The sequence below is a fragment of the Notolabrus celidotus genome, chromosome 5 (assembly GCF_009762535.1).
Source record: "Notolabrus celidotus isolate fNotCel1 chromosome 5, fNotCel1.pri, whole genome shotgun sequence".
Taxonomy (NCBI): domain Eukaryota; kingdom Metazoa; phylum Chordata; class Actinopteri; order Labriformes; family Labridae; genus Notolabrus; species Notolabrus celidotus.
In genome coordinates, this window is record NC_048276.1 from 20,741,889 (window position 1) to 20,754,215 (window position 12,327).

At 37.8% G+C, this 12,327-nt stretch overlaps 1 protein-coding gene across 5 annotated transcripts in view; it reads left to right on the forward strand.

The window, feature by feature from the left end:
• The first annotated feature begins 5,966 nt into the window (after positions 1–5,966).
• Positions 5,967–12,327, forward strand: part of LOC117813093 (vacuole membrane protein 1-like) — an 81,177-nt gene continuing 74,816 nt past the window's right edge. For 2 of the 5 annotated variants that reach the window (XM_034684172.1, XM_034684173.1), the window contains exons 1-3: positions 5,982–6,094; positions 8,441–8,543; positions 9,063–9,201. In XM_034684172.1, the coding sequence (XP_034540063.1) occupies positions 8,465–8,543; positions 9,063–9,201 (218 nt within the window). In that variant the 5' untranslated portion in view covers positions 5,982–6,094; positions 8,441–8,464. Of the gene's footprint in view, positions 6,095–8,440; positions 8,544–9,062; positions 9,202–11,630; positions 11,800–12,327 lie in introns of those variants that run through there. The other 3 variants (XM_034684169.1, XM_034684171.1, XM_034684174.1) reach the window with 3 other exon arrangements.

A 12,327-nucleotide genomic window follows, 5' to 3' on the forward strand; every position in this document is an offset into this window, starting at 1 on the left:
TTATTATTGTTATTAATAATAATAATGATAAAAATGATAATAACTTATATTTATATAGAACCTTTAAAAGCAGATGCAACTTGCTTTGACAAACAAAGCGTGGCAGAATTCAGGAGGATGACAGAATACACCTTTAACAGAGAGGGAATAATGTAGAAATTCTAACAATGCAACAAACAAAATACAAAGCAAAAGGTACCGCGGAGAGAATAAACACAAATTAAACCATAAAGTGATGAAACAGTAGACCAATATATCATTGTTATAAAGGTTTTTTTTAAGCATTTAATGACAAAAAAAAGTTTTAAGAAGAAGACGACATCACATCAGATAATCTATAAAGGGATAGATTAAGAAAATTAGAATTATAAATAACAAAGGAAATAATGAAACAATAAATGATAAATTCAAATGAATTAGTGCAACCAAATAAAAATGAATAAATAAAAATAAATTGCAACTAAAAAGGTAAAGTTGCATAAAAGCCAGTCTATAAAAGCCTGTCCTAAGAAGAGACTTAAAAGATCTCGCTGACTCTGGAAGGCCACTGTGGCTTCACCAAGGGTGAGCAGTGAAGAGTTTCACCCTAGAATCAGACAGCTAGAACATATTCCAGTTTCTACACACTGTACATATAAAGGTTAAGGAGCCTGATGCTGTTACATCTTGTCTCTGACTTCTTAACTGGAGCTAAATTTAGGAAGTCAGTAAGCTGTGGTGCAGAAAGTTGGCTTCAAGTTGCAGGGGGAGGAATATGTTCAAAATGTGTGATGCAAACTGTACTTACAATGTACACTGATTTTCAGATATACTGCAACACCTCAAGTCACCTTTCAATTTTGCACCCAGTTTACTTCAATTTTCTTGTTGATGTTATCTTTTTCACTGAGTATACTTTAAAAAGAACTGTGAACAACTTTGAATTGAACACAAACTTTGAAACTATCAGAAGATGTATCAAACATAAGTGTGTCAGAGCAGAAAATGAAGGATTTATAATGTAAAGGTTTCAAGACATGTAATCTGAATTTCATATCTTTAAAATTATCCTCCTAAAAATCTGGACCAAGTTTTGGGTAACTGTCCTTTTCCCACAAGATCATCTTTCCACTATTTTATACCTTTGTCTCTCATTTTCTGATTTGATGTATCTAAAATCATACCCCGAGCATGCACTTACCAACTTCCTTGTGTATACAAATTGACTCTTAATCTCCTCCTCCTCCTCCTCCTCCTCTTCCTCCTCCACCTCCTCCTCCTCCTCCTCTCTACACTTTTTTAAAAATATTTTCCACCTGATCTTGGAATCTGAATATCAAGTAAACCAATGAAATTGCTGTGATTTATATGTTTTCTCAAATGAGATTGGAACATAGGAAAAAGTAAAGTTTTATTAGTCAGTTTTCATACTTTTTGACTTTGCAGATGAGGGGCTTTTTCTCAGCTTCCATCTCGTTTATCCGTTCTTCAATTATCAGTCCATGCTCATACAGGTTTTCATGACACTCTTTTAACTCCCTGCAACTTTCTTCAGCCTGACTCTGTTGTCTCCTGAGCTCCTTTCTTTCTTCTTTTCTGTGGATACACCAGGATTCAAAAGGGACTTACTGACAGATTGCTTTAAGGTAAGATACGATAAGAGAGAGTCCTTTACTTTTACTTTAACATATTAAAATAAAATAAGATTTATCCAACATGAAGGAATTTGCCATGGGCAGAGGGGCTTCATATAGTTTTTACATAACAGGATCGAAAGCCTCTAAAATTAGACCAAATATAATGACAAATTAAATTACAACTAAAATTATCTGAATTATTACATAACAGTGGTAACAGGTATCATGCATTAAAAAAAAAGGCTTATGTTGCATATATAAATGGGTTACTCCACAAAAGTGTTTAGGAAAAGAAACCAGACATCTTTATTTGATATTTATAGCTGTTTGTGTTTATTTTATGGCTCTGTAATGTGAACCTGAGGACAGCACTACATTTTCATATATTTCAACCAAGACTGGGAAGTTGAAGAAAATCCATGTTTTGCCCTGATACAAAGAAACATCCTTGATGTGTTGCTCCTCCTCATTTATCGCCTGTTGCTTTTGCGATACATCAATGATTTCCTCCAGATTAATAAACTGGACCTCTACCTTCTGGCAGATTGCTTCCTGTGAAACATCTCCAGCTGCACAGTTTTCAGACATGACTGTTGCTCTGCTGAGGCTGATTTAACACCAACCTATTCACTACCTTACCAAATAACCTCAGAAACTTAGACTGCCCTCTGAATGTGCTGTCATCCCGCAACGGGGAAATTCACAGAGTTATAGCAGCAAACAAGAAGGTGTACAGTTCAAGAATTCCAACTAGAATATATATAGAAAAAAATATCCATCAGAGACGACAGCTTTGCCATAATTCTCCTGTCACAGCAGTGAGGGTAACACACAGTTTGATTTCAGTTCAGTTAGCAAAAGCAAACAATAACATTGGCATAAAGATAGATCATTATTGTAAAGTTATTTTACATGTCTCTGCGGTCAGCCTTATAAGCATATATAGAGATGAAGATGACGTGGCCCTAAGCCTACAAACATTACATCCTGCCCACCCGTAACTTGGCCATGTCCCAAATCTAAAAATGGCTCATAGTCCTCCTCAAAGCAGCAGAATTAAGTTGACACTCTATTTTACTTCCTCTTGTCTACTGAAAAAAACATGTAACATAGTAAATGAACTGTGCTGGTATATATACAGCTTTCTCAGGTCTTCTTTTTAAAAAAACTTTATTTATGAAGTTCTGAGTTTATACAACATATAAACATAAACACATACTGAACTTGTACAGACAATACACCACAATAACACCCTAAGTACACCCTAAATACAGAGTGATGAAGGAGATTCAAGAAGAGGAATAAACAGAGTAAACAAAATGACAAGCCAACAGATGGTAATATATATATATATATACATATATAAATAGATCAAAAATAAAAGGAGAGATAACCTTACATTAAGTTGTATATATAAATTGATATCTATTGACAAGTAGCAAGTAAGACAAAACAAAGATATATTGAGAGAAATAAAAAAAATATTAAAAAAATAAAAATGAATAAACAATCTCTGGTCTTCTGATCACTCGGAGCCTAAGCACATTGCCCTAATCACACTACATTCATAAACTGATGGCAGAGGCTGCTCTGTAAAGCGCCCATTAGTATGAATTAATCCCATTCACATAGCCAAACCCCCAACCTCCCGATTAGGAGACAGCAAACTCTACCAGTGAGCCACAGCTGCCTCAGCTATAACCCAAAAAGTGTCAGTAGTAGACAAAAATAGTCATTGAATTTAACTGGCATCAACACTGTTCTTCTAATGTAGCGAAATCTTATCTCCTTAACTGCTGAGCTGCGTTAACTCAGTTCATTTGAGGTGTGACAGTAGTACCCCCTTCCAAACTGCAAGTTTTACACCAACTTATAGGCAGATACTGCCCTCTATTGCACAAAGCAGGAATCATCTTATGAGACACAAAGTACAGAAACAACAAAACATTTTACATCAGTCACTTTGAAAAGCTGAGAGTATCAGCATTGTCTGGATAGAATATTCTACACTACTCTACAGGCTAAGGAAGTCCATGCTCTTCGGCTGTGTAAGAGTTTATATTTTTATAATTCAAGATGATCTGACTGTTTCACCCTGAGTGTCCAATAATTAACCCAGCTCTTTTGAAATTAACAAATGATGTACAACTCTGTAACATCTTCACAAGAGAGGGGTTTTAAAAGAGGAAAAGGAGGAAATAAGATGCACTTAATTGTACTTAAGGGCTGTGGGGAAGAAAGAGCATGGGACAACTTCTGCTGTGTGTCGTAATGCCTTTAATGACACTCCATCAACATAGGACAACAGCACATTGAACTCATGGGACACCTTCACTTCAACTCCTAACCATATCACCCTGAGCAACTTTAAAGAGGCAGTACAATATATGAAATAGAAGTCTTTCGAACTTCATGAAAGAACTCAATGATACAAAAAAAAAAAAAATTAAATAAGGACTATTTGGTGACACTTAGACTAAAATCAATCTCATCTCACACAAGAAAAAAATCACCAGTATGGACAGTAATCTTTAAAACAGAACTCTCTAATTAATCTGCCAGCTAGTTAACATATCATCTTTCAACTACAACTTGTAGATATAAAAATAGCTTTATATTGACAAGCTTTATTAGCTACCCTAAAGGCAAGTTAAATGATGTCAAATTGGTTTCGCTCATACCTTCTTGCAGGTAAATGTCCACACACCTATGCTTGTTCTGCATTGCTGTGGTGGAATGGTTCAATGCCAGTATAACCAGAGACAACCTGCATACAATTTTATTTCAATTGTTTATATAAAAAAAACGTGCAGATCACACTGCACTATGAAATGCTATCCATCATCTATGCTTGTTTACATCCAGGTAATAGAGCATTACGGCATCAACTAAATAACTGAAGCTACAGCCCTGGTTAGTGGTGTGTGGCTGTGCTATGGTTAAGACACAACATTTGACCAGTAATAAAGGCCTACAATGATGAAAATATTGATAATTTTGTTTAACTGACAAGTCATCATGATGTCAATAAACAAGGGTGAGGATGTTTAATCTAAATTTAACATTGTTCAATTAAAGGCACACGTCAAAAACAAAATATCAATGTTTTAACACTTTGCCACTGAATGCATTTTCACCTGTTTATTTATAAAGCGCTTGTTGGGATGCTACCATCATACTTATCTTCAATACTAGTTTGGTCCTCTGGAGCAAAACACACCAGATCAACTGATTGGCTCACTCTCCAGGTTCCCAGAGTTAATTCTGAGCTGGGTGGATCTGTCTTTTGCGTTTTTGCACCATCTGCATGGAACTCACTTCAAAGCACTTTAAAAATGAATGCACTGGTTTCTTTTAATCATTTTAAATCCTTAGTTTGGAAATGTTTGACCTCTGATTGTACCCGTTTCAACTTATTTTTCAGTGGTTGTTGTATAACGTTTAATTGTTGTCTGTTTTTAATTCATCATCATTCTTTTAGGGTTATATCTTTTATTTGCTTGGCATGCATTTTAATGTTTCTTTTATATGCTCATCGTCATTGTAAATGAGGGCTTGCTTTCAATGATTTTTTAAGTTTAAATAAAGATAATATACTTTCTCAATATAACAGAGCTTGTCTCTTTGTAATCCCAGGGTCATCTCTGGTGATCTAGAAAACAAATCTGTGGTCAGTGTGATTGGGCAGACCTCAACATGCCATGCTGCCCCATTGCCCACACTAATGAGGTAAGTGTATGCAAACTATGTTTCTTTCGGGCTTTTGTAATTAAGCGGCTACAAGTTATGACCTGGCGTTATTGGAGATCTCCTGAATCAACTCAAATGACCTGTTGTCACAGAATAATGGAGTAAATAGATGTGTGGATGCCTATTTGCTTAAGGCCTCAGGAGAATTGTTTTCATGCCCAGTTATGAGCAACTTCCTTCACTTGAACCATTCTTAAAACATTTTTCACTCTGACTAACAAGATGGCGGCATCACTGAAATAGAGTGACACCCAGTTGAGGCCGTCTGTCTCTAGTTATGACCTGAAAAATGTGATGTCCTGAGGTGTTTTTTTTTTTTTTTTTCAATTTGGGAATTAGCTGAGCTCTCTTTGCCCACATGCCATTCATTCACCGTGTGCGAAACCTACTGAGGACTGAGAAGTGTTAGAAGTGCGCTCCAGGAAAGTGATCCACTTATTTATAGACCTTTAATTAGACTGGCTCTCTGGAGGTTCTACCAGGCAAGTGATGAAATCTCTCCTGCCCTCTCTGTGTGTCTTTCCCTCCTGTCAGCCTGCTCCTTCTCCCCTCCCCCGGCACTCTGTATCAGTACTCTATCCCTCCCTGGCCCCCTCCATCACCACACCCTGCACTGAAGTTATGATGCAGTTCATGGGTAGCATACTTTTGCCCTACATTGCCACCGGGGCTCGTCTGCAGAGTTTATTGTGCACAGAGTTTATTGTGGACAGAACATCTGCTGAACGGTGAGTTACCTCCTCTGCTTAGTACATAAAAAACCTTGCTCTGCCATAATGCTGTCTTTGTTTCCACTGTTTTTTTAACTAATAATGTCTCTCCAAGGCAGGACAGTGTGTTTTTTTTGTTTTGAAATGTGAACACTCGATTGCTACTTATCAAATTTCTCATCCCAAGGTGCATGTGCTCTGTTTTCAGTTTCTTATTGTCCCTCACACAAGAAGTTACTCAACAGGTCCGGGTTGTTTTGGTAGAAGCTATTGCGCAATCAAGGGCTTGAGCAGCACTGTGCTACTGTGTTTTGCAGCACTGCTGAGGTGTTAGTATGAAACTGTTCACAAAGTACTGAGTGTGAATAATGCATATAAATGTATGAAAAAATGAAATAAACTGCTATTTAGAAGAATTTGCATTTTTTACTCTTGCAGATGAGTTGCATGTTTCTTAGATAGTGACCTGTTTGGCACCATCTTCTATAATTAGAGTTGGTGCTGCTAACAGGATATCACAGATTGACGCACTTTGTTGAGCTCTTGTGTTGAACAATGCATTGTTCTCGTCAGTGCAGGAGCAGAAATGATAGGGTGAATTAAATACTATTGTGCCATGAAGGGTCGGCTCAGGGCTTCAAGTGTGTGTGTGTTCAAGGTTTGTGATGAAAAGCTTTTGTTCGTGGTTCCCTGAGAAGTCCAAAAAGAGCTGGCCAAAAGGAGCTCTCCCATGCCTCACAGGCTGATCATCTGAGAAGATTTTTTACTTTCCTCTTTGTGACACTTCAGTTGCTGCAAAATATGCAGAATGTCATTGTTCACTGCCCAAGAAGTGTTTGTGTTTGTCCACTCGACATCAAAAACATACCCAACTTCTGACGTGGTTTTCATCACAATTTCAGGGTTAAGAAATTAGGAAAGTCACTGCAACAACAACAAGAATAATCAGAAGCTGTTAAGAAAAAAAACAAAAAACACAAAAAACTGTTTTTTTTTACTTTCAACCCTTTAATTTTTTTCTATTTATTAACCTTTAAGTAACCTTTATTTAACCAGGAGACTCTCATTCAGACAGATCAAAAATCTGTCCTGGCTGTGACAGGCAGCAGCACAGTATACAAAGTTTCCAACATACATACTTAAATTGCTGTTGCCACATGAGTTGAAAATATTCTTTATTAGCTTTTACATTTCCCATTCTTTTTCTCTTAATCTTTGCTGCCCAGAAATACTTTTATTCTCTGTTAACCAAATGTATTTTACTATGTCTAGAGAGTATTTTCGTCAGCTCATATTGTTTAAATAATGCTTAAGAACGAGAAAAGAAAATGGCCTTGACGCCTCAACAACATAACACACTGAACTCATTAAGTGCATCTCAAGCTGTTTTCATGTCTTGAGGACATCATAATATTCATGCTATGGTTATCTATAACTAAAAGAAATAATTCAGACACACAAAAAGCCCTGACTCTTCCCTGACTTTTTAACAAACACAAATAGTCTTTTGATTTATTAGCGTTTAGATACACACTGTTATATTGAAATCTTCCTATTGCATTAGCAACACTTAACTTTTCTGTTAATTCTAGTGTTGAAAGAACACAATTGACAACCTGAATTTATCAATCAAATCCTGCAGCTTCTGAAGAGGCACCAAAGCCTGGTGTAACATCAGTTTAATGTCTGTAGCGAGTGTAAATACATGGAAACAGGAGCCAGAGGCCCAGACCTCTGGCACAGGATGGAGGGATTTAGCCTTGAGAGAGAAAGTGTGTGTGTGTGTGTGTGTGTGTGTGTGTGTGTGTGTGTGTGTGTGTGTGTGTGTGTGTGTGAGAGAGAGAGAGAGAGAGAGAGGCACACTGACAATTCCACCAGATGGTAAGCTGCATACCTCCATGTCAGAGTCCCCATCTCACTGCTCACTGACAGATTCCTGAGAGACTTGAAGCTCGGTAGTGAGACACTCTGTGCCTTCGCTTGTAAGCGCGTGTATAAATGTGGGTGGCTCAAAAAGCCAAAAAACTGTCCCTGCTCTTTCACTCACACATCACTTTCTTTGATCAGCAGGAGAGGTGTACTTATAATCAAGTGAAAACACAGAGAAGTGCTCCTGGTGTCTACATTAATGCCAATTAAAGCACTCATCAGGTCATGAACAGGCCTGATTGGGTTACCATAATCTGCAGGAGCAGGAAAACACCGGCTGCTCAGCAGCTGTGTCAGAGAGCACGCAGACATGTTGGAGTGTAAAAAGCATTAAGGGGAGCTGCTGTGTGCTTGTGTCTTTTATTTGGGTGTCAGATTTTGTAAGCAGTGTGGAGTGTGTGATAATTGTCCGAACGTCCGTCCCTTGTCCCTCAGCAGGACACCTCTCTGGAGAAAGAGATGGCAGAGAGTGGAGCATTAGGTGAACTACCTCAGAGGCGTGCTGGGGTGAAGGAACAAGAAAATGGAGAGATGGCAGGTGAAGGCAAAACACATTATTTATATATATAACAGAACAAGAGTTAAAACCAGATCTCAAATACACTTCAAACGTTAATGTATGTGTCCTAAAATTCCTCTAGAAAGATGGACATTTTGTGACCAACATGTGTTATTTATTTTTCTAACATTTTCAATATTTTCCTGAGAGTGTTAGGGATTCACAGTATCTGTACTCTGATATGTGTTACTATTTAAATCACTTTACAACACAATTGTCAAAATGAAGTTCAACTGGAGTATGCTGAAAAATTGTTTCCATATGTGCCAGTAGACTTTGGTTACATGGGTTAGCTTTTGGTACTCTAGATCTGTCTTAGCTGAAAGCAGTTGATGGATAGTGTGTTTCTCATTTTGTGCTGTACATGTAAGTGAAAAATACAACATAATGATACAGAAACCTTGTTTGTTTACATTTTTTGTATTTCCCATGTACTTTATTTTTTAAATCAAGTATAGTTTTTGTTGGTGTGTGTGCATGTGTGTGTCAACGCTTTAGACTCTGAGCTGGTCAGGGATGAGAGGAAACAAAAGGACCAAGAGGAGCGTGAGAGTCTGGTGTTGTGGAAGAATCCTTTCCTAACACTGTACTTCTTCATCCTGGAGCTGCTCATCATGCTAAAAGAGTGGATGTCGAGGTAAGACCATAGGCTCTTCTCATTCTCAGGCTCTTTAGTTTGTACTTCATTGTATCCTGTCCTAAGCCCAGAGAGTCTTAGTTATCAGTCTCTAATTCCTCAAATACATCATGAGGGGAAAGGAAGAGAAGACAGAGGAGCCATTAGCAAAGATGCACAGGTGTTCGCTTACAGCAATAATAATATTGATGATGACAATGATAATAGTAGCAGTAGTGACAATAATGGAACATGCTTGCACAACATTATAACAGAATTTTACCTTCCCCCCTGTGGTGGTATCAAAGGAAAATGGCAGTTGTGTGTGTATGTAAACATGAGGCATTTCTGATACTTATATTAGTATCAGAACAACTCTTCACTATTTGTGCGTTGATACCACTGAGAGATGCATCAGCGCAGCAAGGTCACAAGTTTTATTGGAAAGCTTTAAGAGCTGCTTTGAAATCTTAGGCTAAAAGAGAACACAATGGTAGTGAAAAATAACGCATGCACTCTGCATACTTTCCCCCACAGCCACACTAAAGCAAGAACGCACATATAGAGCCAGACAGGAGGTGACCTTGATTGTCTCAGTGTTATCACCACAGCAGGCATCTCCCTCATAGTTTAGTCTTCCGTCAGAGGCCAAACGAAACCTAAAATGAAAAACAAAACAGACATTACAGGAAAGGTTTCATTACACTTCATTCTTCCTGCTGATAGGGCTAACAAATTGAACTGAAGTAACCTCCCTGGTCAACTAAGTACATCACACTAGACAACACCACGTCAAAGCCTCCTTGCTGAACATCTTTTTTACACACCTAATAATCTTTGTTGACATCGAGGGCCCAAAACAAGGTCAGAGTGTTCGCTCAGGGAGGCCGTTGTGGTTAAGTGTGTGAGGACAACGTGTTTATTTTCTAAACTACAAGAGGATGTGGTGAGCCGCAAGCACCACGAGCAGCGTTCTCACTGAGAGAGGCTGCTGCTCACCAACACTGAAAAACACATGGTGCTGTAACTGCTGCAGGGGAATACATGCAAAGATGTTACAACTTAGTCCACAAGCGTGCAGAGACGTTTATCCTGAATGTTGATAAAAGCGGTTGGTAATTTATAGCACATGTGCAGGGAGTCCTCAGGGCAACGTTCTGTTGTGGCTCTGCACTTGTTTGACTTCAAATGTAAATGAGGGTATGGCTTGTGAATCAAAGTGAGGAGGATTTTTGGCGTGTGAGACTCATTTTAATATCTTGTGCAATTTTGAAAAGATTATGGTCCAGTTATTAAAAATCGAAATTTCAAAGCACATTTTCAAAGCATCATACAGTTTGTGCTGCCATTGAGATACAAAGAAGAGACTAAAGAGACCAGTGAAAAGAGATTTTTTTAAGACAGGTCTCTCTTGGAACTGAGACCCTGTGTCTCACTGCGATTACCTGTATAAGTAAAGGTTTACAAAATATCCTATGTGAGAAGCCTAAGGACTGGATCATAATACTGAAGCTTTCATACATTTTTTTGCATCCTTTTTCCCATGATAAATGTAATTTCTGATTGGTTTCTGGAGATCTCAACTTTTCCTTATCATCAAGAGATGAGCATACATTGTTTCCCTTTTGGTTTTCTCATTATCTTGGAAAACAATGTTGGCTCTCCCATCATTATAGAACTATTGCATTATGTCAAGATCACAAAGCTTGTTTTATGTGATAGTGTAACACGCCATGCTGTCATTTCCCGCACTAATGATCTAAATCAAGCCTGTTTCTATGTTTTTTTTGTGCTTTTGCAACTCTGGCAACTCTGGGGATGCAAATTATAATCATCTGACATTACAGTGGTGCAAGTGAATCAAAAAACAATGACTACTTGTAAGAAAAATAAGTTGAGATCTAAAGAAAAAGACCAGAAATAGCAAGTTATTCAGGAAATCGGAAAAAATCAAATGTATAGATGCATGTTTACTAAGGGCTGTCATAGTTGTGTGATCAACTGTAAACAGATTAAGTAAGAAGTCAATACAGAGTTAATGGTATCAAGGCGTTTTGTGTTAGGAGTGGATGTGTTTTTTGGGATAAATCATAGACTAACTTAAATGAACTGTGCCGATTCCTAATCATTGAAATATCTAGCATCCTTCATTTAAGACAAATAAAGTTACAATTGGAAAGCTAAAGCTTGTAAAAAGAGAGCTAATTAAATGTGAACATTTGCAGAATGTACTTGTACTTTTTTGCACTAAAACAAAAGGAAAATTTGGAGTTGTTACTTTTAGGGTTATTATGTTGTGATTTTGCTGGTCCGGCCCACTTGAGATCAACTCGGGCTGTATGTGGCCCCTGAACTGAAATGAGTTTGACGCCCCTGCTGCTGTAGACTAACTGGTCATTGGGTATTAATTAGGTAGACATTAGCCATATTTATGATAGGAATAAACTATCAGTGGTTAGCACAATGCTACCTGTTAGCTAACCGCCACCTGACTTCCTCATAGCCGTTAGCTTAGGCTACAGTTAGCTACGCAGACAGTTGTGGGAAAGGAAGAGTCATTTATTAATCTCACTTCACCCCATGAATCTCGTCAACTTTATCTCTCCGTCAAGCACACCGGTAAGTTAATAAAACCGGCTGATCAAACCGGGAAACAGAAAAACATTTTAATTTAGGTCGCCCGAAATAACTTCAATGAAAAATGACTCATATTAAACTGATGTTTTCTGCGTCAGTTGACAGATAGGAGCCGAAAGAAAACACCAAACAGGTTCACAATGCTGGCATTAGCTTGACAACCTAAGTATAGCAGGTGCTTTAGAAGACCTTCATTTGAAGTCGTAAATATTCGAAAGTACACATCATAGATAATGCAAGTTTAAAGTTAATACCCTTATACTAAAAGTGCCCCTCGGTTAGGGTTGCCAACTTTCTCACTCCTAAATAAAGGACAGGTGCACGGTGCCATGGTGGTGTGAGCATGATGTGTGAATTCAGTGTATATTTATATTCTGATTCAACTGGAAATGCAGAAAGTGTGTATATTCCCTTTAATCCGTACTGTGTCATTATGTATACCTCATATGAGTAAACTTCAAAGAAACCACAATTTGACTCTTTACATCAAAAAACAGGCAACAGAAAATT